The sequence below is a fragment of the Brachyhypopomus gauderio genome, chromosome 1, assembly GCF_052324685.1.
Source record: "Brachyhypopomus gauderio isolate BG-103 chromosome 1, BGAUD_0.2, whole genome shotgun sequence".
NCBI lineage: Eukaryota > Metazoa > Chordata > Actinopteri > Gymnotiformes > Hypopomidae > Brachyhypopomus > Brachyhypopomus gauderio.
Window position 1 is genome coordinate 43,201,809 of NC_135211.1, and position 22,389 is coordinate 43,224,197.

The following is a 22,389-nucleotide window of genomic DNA, read 5'->3' on the forward strand; positions in this document are numbered from 1 at the left end:
ACATATACAGCTAGTCCAACATTTGTTTTATAGTTTAGCTTTCATGGTACAACATAATTTGTCAGGCTCTACAGTGAGAGAAGCTAACAGAACAATAAGAGAATCAGGGAGGGAGGGAGAGAGAGAGAGAGAGATGGAGGGAGAGAGTGATGGAGAGAGAAAGATAGAGGGACAGAGGGGGAGAGAGAGAGAGAGAGAGAGAGAGAGGAAGAGATGTGGAGAGAGAGAGAGAGAGGGAGAGAGAATATAAATATTCTCATCTGCTTTTTACACATCTTGACTCTGGCTCATGAGGAATGTGTAAAGCTTCACTATCAGATACACACACACACACACACACACACACACACACAGGGATCACAGCAGAGCCAAGTCTCAGCGGCACATTACCAGTCTACCTCATTCCTACCTATTTTATGGCTAAAAATCACACACACACACACACACACACACACACACACACACACACACACACACACACACACACAAACACAAACAGATTTGACATGCTTTAACCATTAGTGCACTGTGGAATGAATGAAGGATTTTTTTCATTTATTCATTCATTTAAACCATTCCGAGTGATGCTTTCTCCTGCTTAGTCATACAGCTTTTGTCATACAGACTTTTGGGTTTTGTGTACAACAGAAAGAAAAGAGATTTGTGCATGTGGGCACGTGTGTGTGTGTGTGTGTGTGTGTGTGTGTGGCATGTGTGTGTGTGTGTGTGTGTGGGCATGTGTGTGTGTGTGTGTGTGTGTGGGCACGTGTGTGTGTGTGTGTGTGTGTGTGTGTGTGCGTGCGTGCGTGTGTGTGTGTGTGTGTGTGTATGTGTCTATGTGTGTGTGTGTGTGTGTGTGTGTGTGTGTTTGTGTGTGTGTGTGTACCAAATATAAAGCATCCAGGAGATCCCACTGCTGTCAACAGCCCAGCGAGTCTAGTTCAATGTGCCTCTGGTTTAATGTTGGTATGCTGACATGTTAGCATTACCACTCACTGATCAGCCTATACATCTCAAATCAAGAGTCAAGAGACCTTTTATTGTTTTTTTATTATTATTATTATTTCTCATATTGTGAAATGTTAACAGACACTAGCAGCATACAACAGTCAGTGATGTAACAGCCAGTACATTCATTTAAGAACACAGTATGGTTAAACAGAATACTGTATTGAATATAGTATTGTTAAATAGAACACGGTATTGATAAATAGAACACATTATTGTAAAATAGAACAAAGTATTGTTAAATAGAACACAGTATTGATAAATACAACACATTATTGTAAAATAGAACAAAGTATTGTAAAATAGAACACAGTATTGTTAAATAGAACAGTGTTGTAAAATAGAACACAGTATTGTAAAATAGAACACAGTATTGATAAATAGAACACATTATGAAATGGGATGAAAATCTTAATTGTATCACCATAAAAGCACACCAGAGACTCTTCTTCTTGCGACAGCTAAGGAAGTTTGGGGTGGCCCGTGAGGGGATGTTGCAGTTTTACCATGCAGTTATTGAAAGTGTTCTGACCTTTTCTATCACTGTCTGGTATGGCAACTCCACGGTCCAGCAGAGGATGCAGGTAGACAGGGTAGTTCGCACAGCCTCAAAGATCATTGGCTGCAAACTTCCCTGCATCTCTAGCATTTACGAAACACGCATCTGTCGGAAAGCACTGAAAATACTACATGATCGATCTCATCCAGCTAACTCCTTCTTTAGCGTCCTCCCATCAGGTAGGAGGTTGAGAGCCATAACATCTAAAACATCACGTTTTCTCAACAGCACATACTGCAGCGCCATCAGGCACTTAAATAGCCTCCCTACGCTGCACCAACACCTTAAATTAAGCCACTGTGACTGACATATAGTTGTTAAAACTTTTATTTGATATTTTCTATATATATTTATTATGTATCTTGTGTGTAATATGTTATCTGTCTTTTACTGTGTTTTTATGTTTCTTGTCAATGAGCACACTGAAACAAATCCCTAGCAACTAGCACAAGTTGCATGGCAATTGAATCTTGAATCTTATTGTAAAACAGATCACAGTATTGATAAATAGAACACAGTGTTGTAAAATAGAACAAAGTATTGATAAATAGAACACAGTATTGTTAAATAGAATATAGTTTACTGTTTGTTGTCAGTCACTGGGAGTTGAGGAGCTTGATGTCATGGGGGAAGAAACTGTGGGGGGGGGGGGGGGAGACTCCTTGCAGTCTGAATGTTATGGGGTGGCTCATCCAAGAGTGTAGGAGACCAGGGAGTTTGTGCAATGGGTGTGTGAGATCATCCTCAATGCTGGAAGCTTTGCGAAGGCAGTGTGTATTGTAAATGTCCATGATGGAGGGGAGAAGGACTCCAATGATCTTCTCAGCTGTCCTCACTGTTCTCTGCAGGGTGTTGTGGTTGGAGATGGAGCAGTTCCCAAACCAGGCAATGATGCAGCTGCTCTGGATGCTCTCTGAGGAACATGGAGAGGATGGTGGGGGAGGGTTTTCTACAGCTTCCTCAGGAAGTCCCTGCTGGGCTTTCCTGGCTGTGGAGTTTGTATTTTAATGGTCTAGAAGGGTCTGTAACTTCCATAGTCGTTACACGCACTTCCGTCGATATCGACGTGCTTTCCCGAGGTCAGCCATCTCTATTGCTTGGTGCACATTGAGAGACTGTGTCTCCCCTGCTGATGGGACCCACCACAGTTTCACCATGGACTCACATGTCCACCTGTCACTACCTGTAATGACCTGTAATGACCTGTAATGACCTGTAATGACCTGTAATGACCTGCCTCCTTATGTCATTACCATTCAGGGTCCAAGTTCTGCTTTTCTTCTGTCAATCCGACACTCTTCTGATTGATCATATTGGAAGCATGAGAGGAGAGATGTCTAGTCACTCTTACCGTACATCTCTCTCCATCTCCTCCTCTCAAATGTCATCCCACCGTTTGTCATTCTCCATGCTGTTAATAGGGACTTGACCTTTGACCTCACCGATGAAGGGGGGGGGGGGGGGGGGGTGGTTACATAACCAAGTGAGCCAAGCTTCCCAGAGAAGAAGCCGGTCCTGCCTGCCCCTCCCCTTGGAATGTGTGGGAAGGCATTCCTCACTCGATTTGCTGCATTCCTCCCGCACACCACTACCCGACACACACACACACACACACACACACACACACACACACACACACACACACACACACACTGGCCTCGTCTACGTCCACACACTCTTCCTTCTGAAGTGCATGCAGCTGCTGCCATAGAAGGCAAAAGCAGTGAGGCGGAAAGATCGACTTTCAGGGTGTGTGTGTGTGTGTGTGTGTGTGTTTGTGTGTGTGTGTGTGTGTGTGTGGGTGTGTATGTGTGTGTGCATGTTTGTGTGTGTATATGTTTGTGTGTGTGTGTGTGCATGTTTGTGTGTGTGTGTGTGTGTGTGTGTGTGTGTGTGCATGTTTGTGTGTGTATATGTTTGTGTGTGTGTGTGTATGTACGCGTGTTTGTGTGTGTTTATGTATGTGTATGTGTTAACTGTGTCAGTTTCATTGAACAATACTAAAAGTACTGTAGTATGACACCTGTAGTATGACAGGAAAAAAGGTTTTGAGGTGAGTTTTGCTCTGTTTGGTTAGGAGTGCTTCTCATTGTTTGGTGAGGTGGGGTTTCTCTGTGTTTGGTGCAGGTATGTTTGGTGTAGTACAGTTTCACTGTGTTTGGTGTAAATGTGTTTCACTGGGTTTTGTGTCATTGTGTTTCACTGTGTTTGGTGTCATTGTGTTTCACTGTGGTTGCTGTAATTGTGTGCTACTGTTACTACATGCTGTGAGTCCTGTTTCTGCTGTTCATTCTACTCTCAAATATTGATGCTGTATCACCCCAAAGGAGCCGTGTATGTGTGTGTGTGTGTGTGTGTGTGTGTGTGTGGACCAGGGCTGAGTCAGCACACTACTGCACCAGTAGACACAGATGAGAAAAATCTATTGTTCTCTCTCTCACACACACACACACACACACACACACACACACACACACGAACATGGACATGCACACAAATTTACACACACACACACACACACACACACACACATCACAGTTCTGGCCCTGCTCCCCACAAATTACAATTACAATCTTTCATCAATCTCAGCTTTATAGGAAATATCCACAAGTCCCGTCGATTTCTGCAGTAGTTTCTAAAGGTATTGTTGCCAAGTGATTGATTACATGCCCCACCCTTATTTAGCTAGGGTGAGAGGGCTGATCAGAATAGGCCCCGCCCTTATTTAGCTAGGGTGAGAGGGTTGCTGCGAATAGGCCCTGCCCTTATTTAGCTGGGGTGAGAATAAGCCCCGCCCATTACACGACTGACCAGCAGGAGGGGCCCAGTGCTGAAGGTACTGTCAGTGATTGTCTGTATGTCTGTGTTGTTCGTGTTGTTTGTGTGCTGTCTAGATCCCCTCCGTCTGTGTGTGTGGGGGGGGGGGGGGGGGGGCGCTCTTCCCTCCATTCTTCTCAATTTCTGCTCCACTCCTACTCCTCTCTGCCCACCAACACTTGTTAATGCCAGACACTACTGGAAGGCGTCCAAGGCAGCCGCATCAACGGCTGTATTTCTTGCCTCTGCCAGACGGTGCCAGGCTGGCGGGTTTGAGACCATCACAGGATGGCGTGTGCTGGACTATGACCTGCTCCTGCTGGGTGACGTCTCTGATAATCAGTTAGCATCCAGTGCAACTCAGGCCTGTTCAACATGCTAGTGTTGTGTCGTTTGCGAATGATTCCTTCAAATGAACGAATCATTTGAGTGAACAAACTGGATCGAATCACTTCCTCAGCTGATTCGTTCCTTTCTCTGTTCAGTAGTTGAGCTCAGCAGCGACCATGCAGGCCAGCAGGAGAACTGCAGTGTGGTCTGTGAATCACCGAATCACCCGCGAATCTGGAGGCGGAGACTGTCATTGCGAGGGAACTACGCATGCTCAGTGATTCGTTCAGTGATTCGTTCACTGTATTGAGGGCTCTCGTTCATTCTCTGATTCGTTCATGAACTGAGGGCTCTTGTTCACGTTCTGATTTGTTCACTGAACTGAGGGCTCTCGTTCACTCTCTGATTCGTTCATGAACTGAAAGCTCTCGTTCATTCTCTGATTCGTTCATGAACTGAGGGCTCTTGTTCACTTTCTGATTTGTTCACTGAACTGAGGGCTCTCGTTCACTCTCTGATTCGTTCATGAACTGAAAGCTCTCGTTCACTCTCTGATTCGTTCATGAACTGAAAGCTCTCGTTCATTTTCTGATTCGTTCACTGAACGTACTGTCACCCAGAGAACTGTTGCTAAGGACGTGATTCACGTTTGCACTGCCACTCACTCACATTTTCTTTTTGATTGCACATTTAAGTTGATATTTTCTTCTGTATGTAGTTTTTATCTTAATGTTGTTCTTAATTTAATTTTATTTTGCACTCAGTTGTAGGTTAGTTCATACTTATTTTTTTGTATTATGTTGTGATCCTGCGCAAGTTCGTGCTTCAGTTTTTGTGAATTCACTCTTTCACGTGTTTTTATAAGATATTAATGGGAAAAATATTTCGCGGGTCATCACTTTTTCGCCGGTTGTCTGCGGAATTCGATCGGAGGAAAAAATACATATTTTATGATTTTTTACATGACAAAATCTCAAAATGTATAAAAATATATTATAAGTATTAATTCTAACAATTAACAAGGAATGTTATAAATAATAAAATAGTATGAATTACAGTAAATAGTGCATATTTACTCTAGGAAAAGAGAACCAGCATCAATTCCCTGAGACGCTACTCGCCTATGTGACGATGGGTGCGGCGTCAAGGACGAGACACAAATCCTTGCAGTTAGCAGACGTCACTTTAATATATATATGAAGAAAGCGCGTATAGCGCACGAAGAACATCCAACAGAAACGGAGACGTGTATACTTTAGACAACCACGAGCACAGGACACTGCGCGAGCGCACATTAAATAGACAGACCACATTAGCCCCATGTGATTACGAGACGATTCACAGGTGAGACACATTATTCACACAACAAAGCTATCACCACGGAGTTCCGAAAACGCAGACAGAGCACGTGGACAACGTCTACACACGCCCAAAAGGGAGGGGCCGGGGTCCTCAACGTGACAGCCTACATGACATTGTATACAACACGACTGCTTATGTAAAGGTGTGGGGAGGGATTATAAAGCCTTAATATAGTCTATAAATACTTAAATAAATATACTGGGGAATGAACATTTACCTGATGAATTTTAATGTTGCATTGTGTTCCAGGTTTGAAAGTGCTGGAATTTAAGCTAAAGTACTTGAACTTGAACAAATTGCTGTCTGACTGAACAGTTCTCTTGTATTACGTTGTAATTCCAGGATGAAACATGAGAGAATGTGAAGACGTTAAGATTGGGCATTTAAATAATGTGATAAAAAAGCGAATTATTTCTAATCATTTCGAGTATATGTATAAATATTTAACTTAAGCCACCAAAATCATGACGTAATAGTGACTTGCACATGCACAGTAAGCCTAGGTAGGAATTTTTGACGGGTAGGAAAATTCGACAGAACACCGGTTCATACACCTATACAAGGTGGAAGCACTTGTACGTCACGTTCAAGGTCCATTTCTATATTTCCCAGCACGATAAACTCAATTAATGATGTTTTAAAAGGTAGGATAATCTTTAAATTAAAAATTTTATTTTGCGTATTCATGTATTGTAATTAATATTAATACAAGCAAATTGGATTGTTTACATCATTGTATGAACATGTTTTTAGCCTGTGTGTCATTATAAACCAGCATTTAGTTCATTAACACTATAGTTAGGAAATTTCGACAGCCTAAACAAGCAAATTGGATTGTTTACATCATTGTATGAACATGTTTTTAGCCTGTGTGTCATTATAAACCAGCATTAAGTTCATTAACACTATAGTTAGGAAATTTCGACAGCCTAAATGTCATTATAAACGCTGATTTGCACTACATTATGACGTTTCCATAATGTAAACAAACTCTATAGAGATACGTCTACAAATACGCGATGCCCTCGGACACGGTAGGAAATTATGGTAAGCCGTTTGGGTCAAAACGCCTAGAACGACGTCCGTGTTAACGCGTCAAATTTGGACGTCTTAAGACATCCAAAAGTGCTGTGTTAAAACGTAACTTTTGGACGTCTTACACAACGTTTTAAAATTGGGTGCTACCACTTCATCAACCTCTGAGGGGAGAAATCCAAACACTGCCAAAAAGCCCTACTCGACCAAATTACCTGCGCAAATAAACCCACCCTCCACACATGGACTATTCCAAACACACCTTCACAACCGCGTCTAAGGCACATGATAGATACGTATCCCCAGAAACAGCTCACGTAAGGCCCATGTGACCACAATGTAAAGCCCATGTAACCACAACATAGAGCCCATGTCACCACAACGTAGAGCCCATGTGACTAAAACGTAACCCCTACGGCAACAAGGGGTGGGTATATTGGCGGCCACCAATAGTATGGAAGTCCTAAACTTCTAAACGTCTAAAGACGTCCAAAAGTTACGTCTTAACACGGCACTTTTGTACGTCTTAAGACGTCCAAATTTGACGTGTTAACACGGACGTCATTCTAGGTGTTTTGACCCAAACGGCTTTCCATAGGAAATATCAAAGCGAAAGCGCGCGATGCCCGCGTGCACGGGTGGAGCCACCGCGATTACGTCATTAGGTGGGTCGGAGTCCTGCCAAGCACTGAACGATTCGGTGAATGAATCTTTTGAACGAATCTTTTTAGTGAACTGATTCTAATGATTCAGTTCATCTAAAACAGGGGTGCTCGACCGGTCGATCGCGAAGGACGTGTCGGTCGATCGCGAAGGAATGTGCGTAGATCGCGTCATGAATCGCACATCTGCACTGACGGTTGTATTTTGATTGACATTCACGGTAGCCAATCTGCAATCCACTCAACAAATTACGTTCGCCACCCCCCCCCCCCCCCGCTCAACAGATCTAAAAGAACTGTTTTGCCCATCACTACAACATGCCCCTTATCCTGATTTGGCTCATGTCACTTCTCCGTTCTTATCCCTCATTGGATGATGGTGGAGGTAACCAGGTGGCAGATCGGGGTCACCACAGGAGAACCAAGGAAGGTTAGGTCAGCGTTACACGTTTACGCATTACACGTTTGCACCAGGGTTGCCAACTCTCACGCATTGAGCGTGAGACACACGCATTTGACCGTTTTCACACGCTCTCACGTCACACTTCCGATATCTCACGCCAAAAAAAAAATCTAGTTTATTTACCTCTAATCCATATCTATGATTCAATGAGTTACTAGTTCGCTCTGGCGCCAACCACCGATTGGCGATTGATCGCAATATAATACTTAAATTGTGTCCATTTTACGTTCGCCACCCCCCCCCCTCGTCGACAACTTACGTTCGCCACCCCCCCAACCCCCCCCCCCCCCCCCCCCCCCCCCCCCCCCACACACACACACCCCCCCACCCCCCACCTCCTCCAGGTTCAAATCTCACTCCAAGCGATCTTCAGAAGTTGGCAACCCTGGTTTGCAAGTTACACATTTAAAACACGATGTTACTTTCCGCATATGGGTGCCCGGAGTGGTCAATCAAAGATGCCTTAATGAGGTGTAATTGGCAGGATGTAAAGCGAACTGGCTCCCTATTCCCTCATCAGCGCTACGAAGGGGAGCTATCTAGTGCACTAATTAGCTGTAAAGCCCCCCAACTGAAGTCGTGCACTTTCACCACGGAGCGTCAGCATTTCCCAAGAAGCAAAAAAACGATTTTCTAGAACAGACTACTCACAAGGTCTCGCAAGATGATGGCTAGGTAGCCTTGTTAAGGAAAGTAACATCATTACATCGCGCCTGGCTGAACCCTCAGCTTGTCTTGGCACAACGTCTGAACGTTTCATGGATGATGAGAAATAACCTAACATGAGGTAGGTATTCAGTTATGCATCAGCTAGTTAGACCGACAGTGTCTCTGTGCATTTTGGTACCCATTCCACTATTATTACTAAAAGATATTACAAGTGCATTGTGGGAAATTGCAACCCCCATCCCAACCACTTCTGTGTAGGACTTCAGTGTGGAAGTCATTTGGCTGATGGCTTCTCTTCAACTGGGACATGGAGAGACACACACACATATACATACATACTCCTGGACACACACACACACACACACACACACATATATATATATATATATATACATACATACTCCTGGACACACACACACACACACACACACACACACACATATATATATATATATATACTCCTGGACACACATACCCACACACACACACACACACTCACATACATATATATATATATATATATATATATATATATATATATACTCCTGGACACACATACCCACACACACACACACACACACACACACACACACACACACACACACACCGGTGTGCCTACAACGTAGTTAAAATGTGCCATTAGGCAAACTGGGACTGCACTTTCTGTGCCCTTTATATAAATGCTAATGCACCCCAGAGAGTTGCTCCATTAGGGCTCCCTGGCATAAACAGTGCCAACGCACCGCGCTTTATCAGGCGCCCGGTTTGCCCCAGCAGCACGGGCGAGAGCTGGGGACTGATACATGCGTCACGGGCCCTGGGGGATCGGCCCCGCACCAGGGCCGCTAATTACGTCTGGGATCGGAGGCAGACGTACGCGTCCCAGTGGGGAACACCAGTCACTACACGACTGGAGAGAGAGAGAGAGAGAGAGAGAGAGAGAGAGAGAGAGAGAGAGAGAGAGAGAGAGAGAGAGAGAGAGAGAGAGAGAGAGAGGAATGGCCTGTGACCACACACACACACACATATACACACACGAAGATTCACATGCATAAACATGTATGCAGACACAGTAACACACACTCATGGAGACACACACACACACACACATGCATGAGTAAAAGATGAAGTTACTTTAGTCCAACATTCATCTTCATGTACGTGGCTCAAATAATCTTGTAATAATTTAATATACTCAGGAAAGACTGAATGTGAGACCCATTTAATGACCTATACACCTACCTGTGCGCACGCACACCCACACACCCACACACACACACACACACACACACACACACACACACACACACACACACACCCACACACACACACACAGTGAAAGCTGCTGCAAGCTGTTCTAAAATGACTCATCAAACTCCAGGTGCCATTCCACTTTCACTTCCTGCTGCAGTTGCTAGGTGACTACACACAATACCTTGAAGTGTGTGTGTGTGTGTGTGTGTGTGTGTGTGTGTGTGTGTGTGTGTGTTTCATGAGAACTTTTGTGACTTGATACTTGGGGACAAAGCACGTCCTACTGAACCCAGAAATAAGCTTCCAGCATACAGCTAAAACTCCCTTAACCTTTGACCCCCTTTTGATAATCGCTTAGATTCAAACCGGCCTCTCCCGTTTCAGTATCTATCCAAGCAAAAACACAACAGCACCTGTTTCTGTGCGCTTCTAACACTTAATCACATGCGGTTTACTACTAATCTAAAGAGGACAATATGTTGATATTTGAACTCTCCTGTGTATGGAAACGAACGGAATTAAACAAAACGTGAATACGTGGCGTTTATTATGGCAACGAGAAAGAAAAATAGTTTATCAGTTCAGTAGAGACTAGACAAGCCAGAAAAAACGCATCACCAATAAGCAAAGAAACAAACACAAACAAGACACACAACATCGAAGTGACTTAAAATGAATTCGAGTTGGAGTTCAGGGTGGAGATGAATTCATCACATCTGCTGTTCTGTGGCGCCCCCTGCTGACGCTGCCATAAACATGTTTGTTGAATTTTGGAATACAGACTTTGAATGAAACCGTCTTTCAAGTTGGTTAGATATTAAAACTGGTTGTAAAGTTGTAAATTTAGATGACCAACGGTCCACTCACAGGGTATTGTGGATGCCATTTCGCACTGGCTGCTACTACATATACACACAGCGACAATTTAGCACTTTAACAAGCACTACAATAATTTAAAGGTCAATTTCTATTTTGTGAAATTGTGAAGTGTTACGCGCTGGCAGACACCGAAACAAGGAAGTGGTCCAGCGGAAAAGAAACTCGAAGCTTTTTTTTGTTGTTGCAAAAAACCACACAGACGTATCAGTAAAATACACATATGAAAAAGATGCGACGAAGCATCGATTTAACATTCAACCCGCGACTCGAGACATCTGCGCTTCACGGGAAGTTGCAAAGAGAGCCATAGATAAAACATAAAGCTGGTGATATAACACACCGGCAGCGCCACTCCGTTTATTCGCCGATGTGACGTGGCCGGCAAATCTGCCGCTCGCGCGTGATCTCGGAGGCGCGCGCGCCGTTTCCGTCAGCATCCGCCGCCGCGCTCGCGACTCCGCCGGAGGATTCGTGCAGAATGCGGGACACGTTTGATGCGACCGTACGCCAGCAGCGTAGACGCTATTCACCAAATGCAGAGAGCTCGATCAACGATTCGGTGTTTGACATCCCTCCTTGTCCGTATTTACATTAGTAGAGTTACAGTTATATATAGAGTTATATTTCTGTTTGTAGAAAACCGAGCTGTTCAGGAATGCGCACTGGCACCGCGGAGATCAATTGCAATTGCAAGTTTTTTGCACCTTTTGTAAGGTTACAATTAATGTTGCTTTACTTTAAAGTATTGTTTGTTACTCAATTAATATTATAGCCGATACAGTAAGTTGCGTGCGCACGCAGCGTTGTAGAATACACGTGTGCACCTTTTATTTGGCATTAGTTGTGTGTTTTACTGTTGTTTTTTCTCGACTGCTGTATTATATAATATAAACGGCTCACATGGCCCGTCAGGATGCCGGTCTCGCGCTGCTGTTTTGGGTTCTTTTCCCACGTCTGGGTGGCGCGTGGTCGCTGAAGACTACGTGCAAGCTCGAGTCTGGCAAAGCGGACTGTAGTCGCATGAACCTCAACGCCGTCCCCCCGGACCTGCCCGCGGACATCACCGCGCTGGACGTGTCTCACAACAGATTGAAGGCGCTGCAGACGGCAGCGTTGGCGCACTATCCGGGGTTGAAAGAGTTGGACGCGAGCTTTAATTCCATAACCACGATAGAACCGGGGCTGTGCGAGTCCCTGCCCCGCTTGGAGCGGGTCAGTCTCCAGCGGAACCAGGTGCACTTGCTGACCGCTAACGACTTGAGATCCTGTTCACGAATGACCCACCTCGACCTTTCTGACAACAGACTTAAACTGCGCGGGGAGCCCTTCTCGGTCCTGAATGTAAGTAAATGGTATTGGATTAACTTACTGACTTTCTTTTACACACACACACACACACACACACACACACACACACACACACACACACACACACACACACACACACACACACACACACACACACACACACACACACACACACACACACACACTTAAAAGTGGAAGTGGGTTAAGGATGAGTTGAACTTGAAGGTTTCTTTTGAAACCAACATACCTACCTTCAAACCAGACAACTGTAAACAGTTCAGGTGATGAGTCACAGGGTGTGTGTGTGTGTGTGTGTGTGTGTGTGTGTGTGTGTGTGTGTGTGTGTGTGTGTGTAAAACCAGAAAGTTCAGAAGAGGCCATCACCACTTACAATCACAAAAGGCCATAAAAAACAGTAAAGCCAACTGTAACTACAAATAAATCGATGAATAAATGAAACAAACTTATGGATTTGTTTTGTTTGAAAAGTGCTTAACTGGTTTGATTCTTGCAGGACAGACAGGTGATGTGAGATGCAAGACTTGTTCTACAGTCACTCCCTTTTTTCAGAAATTCATAAACGATTCCACCCTATCAGCTTCCATTAGTTCTGTTCAACTGATTTGTGGATCGGCTGTGATTAGCCCACTCCTCTCGTGCTACAAGACCGCAAATGACCTGCTACATCTGCCATCTGGCCCAATGAGATAACAGATCGGTTGGGGCAGGGCCGGCGCCAGAACATATACAGTGAGGGGGCGTCAGAAAATTTCGGGGTGGCGAACGTAAGTAGTTGAGCGGGGGGGGGGGGGGGGGTGCGTGCGTGTAACGATTGTCGAGCGGCCGAGGGGGCACCATGTAGCGATTGTTGTAAAATAAATGGGTCTTATTTTTACATTGAGGGGGCGGGACACCTCGTCTGAGGGGGCGACGCCCCCATTCGCCCCCCCGTGGCGCCGGCCCTGGGTTGGGGTCACCCGTGCCCTTGTAAAGAAGAATTGATTCTACATGACAGGAAATGACCTGCTATGTTTGGGGCACTGTGATATATCTAAGCAATGCAAAACACAAGTTTAAAAATTCAAATCCAGCCTAACCAGTCCTGGGAATTTGTTAGGGACATATGTTCTCCATTAAAGAAACATAGTTAATCATCTCATCATGAAGGACCCTTGATCGAGTAAATATGGAAATGAGAAATGAGAAAAGTGCATCTTTTGCCACGCCCTCTTTCTGTGCTTTTTGCAGAGTTTGGTGTGGTTGGACGTCTCTCGCAACAAACTCGGCTCTGCCCACCTGGGGTCGCGACCCCAGCTACCTCAGCTGGCGACCCTCATCCTCGGCGGCAACAACATCACGGAGCTGAGGACGGAGGACTTCTTGTTCCTCAACGAGTCCTCGGTGCGGGTTCTGGGCCTGGGCCTCCTGCCCCTGAAACAGGTAGGAGACGACACAGCTGCTACAGTTACTGGGTCACTTTTTTTCACTGAGCGGGTGTCTGTGGGGAGCTATGAGGAACTGAGCCCTAGCATATGTGTTATAAGGGGAGGGGAGGAGGGGGGGAGGAGAGAGACAGAGGGGGTAGAGGAAGATGAGGAAGGACTGAGCCCTTGGCTTGTTTAATGACAGGAAATTACCCACAAAGTCTGACATCTGGACCAATGTGCCTGTGTATAATAATTTAAAAAGCTATTTTGTAACAACATGGAGGTTATGTGATGTCAACTGGACAGACTGGCGTTTCTGTCATGGGAGTGCTGGGTGGTTGTATCACCTCACCTCACCTCACCTCCCCGGGCTTGGCGTACGAAGCCTTTCTGAGGGTTCACGATCCTGCGGCCGTGCAGTTCGGTGCCCGAGCCGTCCTGCTTGGCGTCGGCGGTGCGGGTGGTGTGGTTCTGTGGGGGAGGGGCCGTTCCCGACGCCCACTCAGGTCCGCTTGACTCTTTTCAGTACAGTTCTGACCTTCAGTTGTCCACGCTCGATTCGATACTCCCGGATTAACGCTGCACCACGTCAAGGTTACTTGATAGTCACGTGTAACTGAAAAAGAGACACTTGATTTTAGGTTGTGGTGGTCAACCCATATCGCATTTTATTCAGTCATTATTGCAGAATCAGCATGACTCATGGCCAAAGCTGTTTGCAGACGTTTGTTTGGTATAATTGCTCATCTATGAATAGAAACCAGAGAAAAGGAACTTGATATCGGTCACATACACTTTGACCCAGACCATAAAATTTAATGATTTAATCTAACAGTGATGTGGATCTTGGATCATGGATGATAAACATTATATTTCTGCTTATGCTAGCACCAGCAGCTATTGTGTGTTACAGATGTAAATGAGTACAGCATTAAAAAGTTGCAAACATTAATGACAATGCATGCTGGCCTTAAGGTTAATACACCCAGTATTTCTGCTGTCAATCCCCAAAAGAAAATGGCTGCCCACATGAGATGAACTACTGATTGTATCTACATTTTAAACTTGATTTTTAAATTGGATCATTTAAAAAAATATCTTTAAAACTGTGGTGTTTTATGCAGTTGTGTCCTAATTTGCCCTCTTGGAGAATCAAGTTCACAAACGCCAAAGAGTATCAGATAAACAGACCCAGAGGGTAATGTAAACAAAACCAAACCGTAAAACACACAAAGATAAAGTACAGAAACCTCCATAGTTTGTTACTGCAAACACAGACACTTTACTTCAGAAGGTAAGAACGGAACTAAAGAGTCTTTATAGGGATGGTGATTAGGAAACAGGTGAGTTCATTTGGCACTCTGGAGAAGATGATTGCTTCCTGATAGCCTGATGTTTCCTGTGCATTCTGGGAAATGGAGTGAAAATCTGTAGTTATGTGGTGAGTGGAGGACTGCATGACACCTGCCTTAGACCTACCTTAGTCCTGTCTTAGACCTACCTTAGTCCTGCCTTAGTCCTGCCTTAGTCCTGCCTTAGACCTACCATAGTCCTGGTTTAGGACTATTTTAGTACCTCTTTAGAACTAAAGTCTTGTTGCTTTTTGATTTGGAAGAACACATTTTCAAACTTGGTTGTGTACTGTATCGGATTACATACATGTACATGATTGCTACTGTAAACTCACTTGTTTCTTCTGCATGTCAGGTGGCCAAGGACTGCTTCAAGCCTATCGCTGGACTCCAGGATCTGGTGTTGGACGGCAGCAAGTTAAAACCTCCAGTCCTCTCTGATCTGTGCATGGAACTGTCAGAGACAGCTGTGAGAAACCTCTCCCTCCAAAATACCCAGCAACTGGGGCTCTTTAACAACACTTTCCAAGGCCTAGTCAAGGTTAATCTTACCATCCTGGACCTCTCCAACAACCAAATATCTGACATTTCAGAGGGTACGTTCAAGTGGCTCCCCCTGCTGGAGATACTCTCTCTTCAACACAACAATATCAAACACCTCACCAATGGGACCTTCTTGGGCCTGAAAAACCTGAGGCAGCTCAACCTACGAAATGCGCTGACTAAGAGCCACACTTCTCCCTTCCCGGTAATAGATGACTTTTCTTTCCAGCCACTGGTAAAACTAGAATACCTGTGCATGGAGCATACTGTGTTTAGCGATCTCACAGAGAACATCTTCGCTGGACTTCCAAATCTGAGAAAGCTGGACCTTGGGTGGAGCACCACGGGCTTGAAGGTTGTCAGCAACACCACCTTTGCTGCCCTGGGAGGATCACCGCTCCTCCGCACACTCAACCTCACAGGCATGGCCATCAAGAAGCTTGGTCCTGGAGCGTTCTCCAGCCTGGGCAACCTTACCACTTTGGTGCTCAATTACAATTTCATCTCCCAGCGGCTGACGGGGGAGGAGCTCCGTGGGCTCAACAGCGTGGAGAACATCAGTTTGTCCTTCAACCAGCAGAACATTAGTCTGACTCCCACATCCTTCATCCATGTACCCACGTTGAAGGCGTTGTTGCTGGCTCGTGCCTTGACGGGCACCCTGGACATTGATCCGTCTCCGTTCAGGCCGCTGGCAAACCTGACTGTGCTGGATCTCAACAATAACAACATCGCGAACATCAATGCCGGCTTGCTGGACGGTCTGCACCACCTCAGTGTGCTGAAAATGCAGCACAACAACCTGGCCAGGGTGTGGAAAAACGCCAATCCTGGCGGTCCAGTGCTGTTCCTCCGGGGTGCAAGGAACCTTTCCGTCCTGGAGCTGGACTATAATGGCCTGGACGAGGTCCCTCTCATGGCCTTCCGAGGACTCTGGAAGCTAAAAGTGCTCAGCATCAGCGGGAACCTCCTGAACTTTTTGCGCGACACCATATTTGATGACCTGGGCTCCTTGCGTTATTTGTATCTGCAGAAGAACCTGCTGACGTCTGTGCGACGGGAGACGTTCAGCGTGCCGCTGGCCGGCCTGATCCAGCTCTACATGGGCCACAACCCCTTTGACTGCACCTGCGACAGCATCCTGTGGTTCGCAGAGTGGCTCAACACCACCAGCACCATTGTGCCTGGGCGCACCAAGGACTACATCTGCAACACCCCACCGACGTACTTCAACCACACCATGCTGGACTTCCAACCGGACTCCTGCAAGGACCTGAAGTCTTTCTATGCCTTGTTTATACTCAGCCAATCTCTGGTTCTTGGCTTGATGTTCCTGGCCTTCCTAGTGCACTTCCAGGGATGGAGAATCCGGTTCTACTGGAACATCATGACTAACCGTATCATTGGTATGAGGGATGGCGGGTATGATAGCTTGGCTGAGGACAGGTATGAGTATGATGCCTACATTGTCCATGCCATGGAGGACAAGAGGTGGGTGGAGCGGAGCTTGCTCCCTCTGGAAGACGAAGGATTAAACTTTTTCACAGAGGACCGAAATGCAGTGCCAGGCTGTTCAACGTTGGAGAGCATCGTGGACAACATGCGGAGATCTCGGAAAATCCTTTTTGTTGTCACAGAAGCGCTGTTGCAGGATCCCTGGTGTAGGCGGTAAGTACACTGAGGACCGAGGTATTTCCCCATAACGCCGAAAGAGTGAACGGAACTGAGAGATGGTGATCACTAACAATCACTTCTAGGTGTAGTTCCTTAAAATTATCCCTTAATTCACCAAAGCAAACATACAGCATGATGCAGCTGAAACGTTTCTAATCTCAGGCATGAAAATCTGTCACCTTTCGGCGAAATTCGCCGTTTTGAAGTCGAAAAGGGTGACCTACGTGAATCGTGTAGATCCGAGGAGTTTTTTGTTTGGGGGGGGGGGGGTCGGGGGTCGGGAGATTATATGTATATATTTTAATTATCATATTGACTTAATAAGCAAACAGAGCACTTCCGAAATTGGCAATTCCAGCAGTTTCCGCCCAGAACCTTCATGGAGACCAAATAGCGTTCAATCACACGAACGTTCTTCATTCATGTTATTCATTTACTGCTAAGCAGGACGAGAAGCAGGACCTAGTGCTACACCGGGGACAAGGCAGAAGAGCGTACATTTACCACTATATTTACCAGATCGTACATTTACCACTACATTTACCAGTTCGTACATTTCCCAGTGGATTTAATTGGGTTATTAATGGTTTCAATCGTTTTCATATTTTGCGGTAAAACAAAGTTACTGCCGTTCGCTACAGCGTTGAACACTGTCAGAAATAGCCACAAGCTCTTGTGATAAATAGGTAGATGGGCATACTAAGTTCGCGTCAACCCCGTGTAGTTAACGGCGACATAAAATGAGAAACAAGATTTTTTTTCTAGTGTGTCTGTAGTTGTAACTGGTGAATCCAGGGACGTGTGAGGATAACATTCGCGCCAGGGCTGAAAAGGTTGAAGATGAAGTTGTAAACGCTTGTCGTTTGAGTCTACCCTGTGCTTTAGCCCATGTTAGAAAATAAAAACACGTGAACCGTGGTATTTTTACACTCATTTTCGCCGCTGATGTATTTATTGGTTCATTAAGACGTAATGGTTTTAACTAAGCCATCCGGAATGGCGAAAACAGCTTCTCGCATTTACGGATCTGGCTCGTACATTGAATCCATTGACAAGACAGTCAAAACATTTTTTTAATGGATTTTACTATATTTTACGGAGCCCGTAAGGTGACATCATGTAAAAAATAATAACGCGTGGCCACGACTTATTAACGCGTGGGAACGAGATACTAATGTCGCCTTTCACACGCGGCAACAAAGTTTATTTTTCCCAGGGATGTTCGCGAACTGACTGCCCAATGAAGGTAAACCTGGCTTTATATAAAGTAATACTTAATTATCTTGTTCGCACGCGTTAATTATCTCGTTTGCACGCGTTAGTAAGTCGTGGCCACGCGTTATTATATTTTTTACATGATGTCACCTTACGGGCTCCGTAATATTTGGCATCACCTGTCGCTGTATCCCCGTACACCAGCACCCCCCCCCCCCCCCATGTCAACGCCCCGTTGCCGTATCCCCATGACGTCACATGCCCCGCCCCCCGGTCTGCTCACCTTTTTAACCCCTGACCCATTTTCATGCCTGTAATCTGCTTGTTCCTTGAAGTATAGTTCCAGATGCAAGTTCTTCTTACTTAGATGTACGGATAAAAGCTTCTTTCTTCTCTCTCTCTCTCTATCCCTTTATCTCCATCACTCTCTGGTTTTATCTCTCCCTCCCTCTAGCTTCAAGGCCCAGCACGCCCTCCACCAGCTAATGGAAGAGAGCCGTGACTCGCTCGTCCTCGTCTTCCTGCAGGACCTGGCCGACCACCAGCTGAGCCAGGCGCTCCTGCTCCGTCGCGGCATGCTGAAGCGCCGGTGCCTCGTGTGCTGGCCCCTGCACAGCGAGCGCATCAGTGCCTTCAGGCAGGAGCTGCGCTTAGCGTTAGCTTCCAGCAACAGGGTTAGCTAGGACCCCGTGGGCAAGGTCAACATTGTCCAGGCTCATGTTTTTGAGTAGCTAGTGTAGCCACTGGTGAAACTGACAGATTTTATCAACTCAGGCTAAGACGAGCTAGGCTTTGTAAATTGCTAGCGAGTTTCGCCGTAAAATACTAACCTATTAGCAGCCGTTTCGCAACAGGATTAGCCAATTTGTGGGACGCTACTCCTCACACTGACATGACTGGGATTTATTCACTGCTTTTATACCAAGTCAAATACAGATCAATCAATCAATCAAATTTTATTTATATAGCACTTTTTACAACAGTTGTTGTCAAAAAGCAGCTTTACAAGTGCCGAGTCCTAGCTCCCAGTGAGCAAGCCAAGGGCGACAGTGGCTAGTTTTTTTGCATGAGGAAGAAACCTTGAGAGGAACCAAGACTCAGGGGGGGAACCCATCCTCCTCTGGCCGACACCGGTCACCATGACAACAACAACAATTTGTGATTGTGATGATAAGATTTACATGTCTGAATGCACCAATGAAACATGCCGTCATCTGTCCTGTGCATCTCAATGAGTCGCCGTTGCGTCTGTGGTTACTCGAGGTATGCCTGAAGAGCAGGTTTGTACCACATGATGGCACAGTGTGAAGGGTCACACTGTGGCAGTAGTACTTTATCATAAAGGGTTGGCAAAGGCGTTGGTGTGTTTATCATGAGTCAGCACAGGGTTGTCATGAAGGAGTGCAGGACTGCGCTGACATTGCCGAAGCTCCTGCAAATGACATTTTCTTTGTTTGGGTTCTGCATTCGCAGCCGAACACTAAACGTGACCTTGTCACGTGGTATTGTCAAAGGCTTTGACTAGTTATGATCTGCCTAAAACAAGCAAGATAGTGTATCAACAGGCCTGGACGTGTCATGAAATTTAAATCATGAATGAATTAAGCTTCGTATTTACTAACACATTCATTTCATTTCAGCAGTTACCAATCCCGTGAGATGTCGGATATCTCTTGAAATCACTTAAAACACCGATTGTACCTTCAAGCGATTTCATGCGGTCAGTTGAAATTCATTGTTCAGGTTTAGTGGTTATATGCTGCCATCTAGTGGGTATTTGAGTACAATAAAATGTTTAATTAAAACAAAACTAGCCACTCCAGAGGACGTTTATTTACGTTTAGGTACTCCACATAGATCTGATTAACTTGAAATTGCAGCGCAACCTGACAGCATTTGAAAATATTTTTCAAATATATATGAAAATGAGATTAGATAAATAAATATATTTTTAATTCAGAAATGTTGGACTGCTGTATGTACAGTAAATGCACTCAAGATGTATTTGGGGCCCCTTGTGTGAATTACTGCATCAGTGGGACATGGAAGTGATAAGCCTGGGGCACTGCTGAGGTGTTTTGATAGCCTCCAGCTCATCTGCATTGTTGGGTCTGGTGTCTCTCATCTCCCTCTATACCCCATAGATGCTGTATTCTAATTTATTGAGATGCATCTGTATACCCACACTCACAAATCTAATGCAGTGATCACTGATCACGGAGGCCAATGCACAACAATACTTAAATTAGTTAAAGCACAGCAAATAGCCAAATTTTGTGCTGCAGTGTTCCTCAAACGCACTCATGCACGAAAAAAAGCACTCGCATGCGCGCGCACACACACACACACACACTTCCTTTTATAGCCACATTCACCACCCTATACTTCCTATTTTCCCTCATACAGGCATAGAGGGCCTGTCTGTAGCTGAATTAGCAGTTATAAAGTACCAGAGGTGGGACCAAGTCAGTGTTTTGCAAGTCTCAAGTAAGTCCAAGTCTTTATCCTCAAGTCCCGAGTCAAGTCTCAAGCAAAGACAGTCAAGTCAAGTCAAGTCTCGAGTCAAGACAGGCAACAGTCAAGTTCCAAGTCTGAAACTTGGAATTTCAAGTCCTTTCGAGTCTTTTTTTTTTACCAATGTTGCAGGTATATTTTAAATGTAAATAATAGCATGTGTTCTTTTTTAAATCTGTATTCTCCTCAAATCTTGATAAAACATGTGCAACTGAAAACATGAAGTATAAAAAAAATTAAAATTACACCTCTTAGGTGCAAAAATATTCATACATTAAACTACAATTTTCCAGAAATAAATATTATTCTATAAGTAGAACTCCATGTTCAAATAAAAAGTGCTGATATTTTCACAGTACAATACAAAGAACCATAACAGCATTTTCCCCTCTCTTCTCTTATCTGGTTTCTTAGAGAACATGTGTGTCCATGTGTGAGTGACACAAGACAAACAAATATAAGAAATGAACAATTAACAGGAATCTGCAACTTTAGACATTTCATTAAACTATTCTGCATTGCATTTGCAAAAGACCAAACTGGCCAAAAGTCTGTATGTCATTTGTGCACGATGAGGCCGTAGAATGATGTCCCCATAGCTGAAAACTCGCTCCACCTTTGTCAATATATTTTTTTCTCGACGTAGATGTCTTCAAATACACAATCCATGCTGAGATAGAACTGGATATTATGATGGTGACAGAGAGAGGCTCTCTTCCCTGAGTTCAGATACAGAACATGCTTTCTGAAACAGACCCCCTCTCACTATCCACACGCAATCATGACCTAACGCTGCACATTAATCGTGGATGCACTTAGCACTGGATTTATATAGCATGACACAACATAGCATTCACGTGAAAGCTAAGTGGTATCAACGTAGCACAGAGAATACGAAGTTAGCTAAAGTCAGCTAGCAAAAGAAAAGTAGCACCTACCGTTCTTTGTGCAACATAAAATGTCGGACAAATGTCTTCTTACAGGTTTTGCATGTTGCACTTCGTTTTTTATTGAGTACTTCGTAATTTATGTACCCAAAAGAAATTACTCTCGGTAGCGCCATTATCTGCCTATAGCGTTTTTTGTTGTCTTTTTAATTTGCTTGGTTGTGCTGCAGCTCATGCGCACACACACACACACACACACGTACAGAGTGTAGAAAAGCAGAGGACCGGTCTGCGTCAGAAGGACGGAAATGAAATTAATGGGGCGCACTTTATAAAAATTTAGATTTGGGGTAAAAAAATCAAGTCTTTGCAAGTAAACAGGTATAAGTCCAATTCAAGTCCCAAGTTATTGGTGTAAAAGTCCAAGTCAA

The 22,389-nt window shown here is 44.8% G+C and overlaps 1 protein-coding gene and 1 long non-coding RNA gene across 3 annotated transcripts; one reads left to right on the plus strand and one right to left on the minus strand.

The window, feature by feature from the left end:
- Positions 1 to 1,070: 1,070 nt before the first annotated feature.
- Positions 1,071 to 22,326, minus strand: LOC143521487 (uncharacterized). 2 transcript variants are annotated; one of them, XR_013132774.1, is made up of 5 exons: positions 22,010 to 22,326; positions 15,461 to 15,579; positions 14,126 to 14,389; positions 13,643 to 13,777; positions 1,071 to 2,480 (listed from the first exon to the last, which is right to left on the minus strand). It is a non-coding gene; the product is annotated as an uncharacterized LOC143521487 (long non-coding RNA). The 2 variants fall into 2 exon arrangements; XR_013132768.1 differs by lacking the exon at positions 1,071 to 2,480 and having other exon boundaries at positions 11,915 to 13,777; positions 22,010 to 22,324.
- Positions 11,939 to 19,774, plus strand: tlr3 (toll-like receptor 3). The gene is made up of 4 exons (XM_077014364.1): positions 11,939 to 12,379; positions 13,595 to 13,786; positions 15,481 to 17,336; positions 19,012 to 19,774. The coding sequence occupies exons 1-4, from the start codon at positions 11,939 to 11,941 to the stop codon at positions 19,238 to 19,240; spliced, it is 2,718 nt and encodes a 905-aa protein (XP_076870479.1). The 3' UTR covers positions 19,241 to 19,774.
- Positions 22,327 to 22,389: the final 63 nt, after the last annotated feature.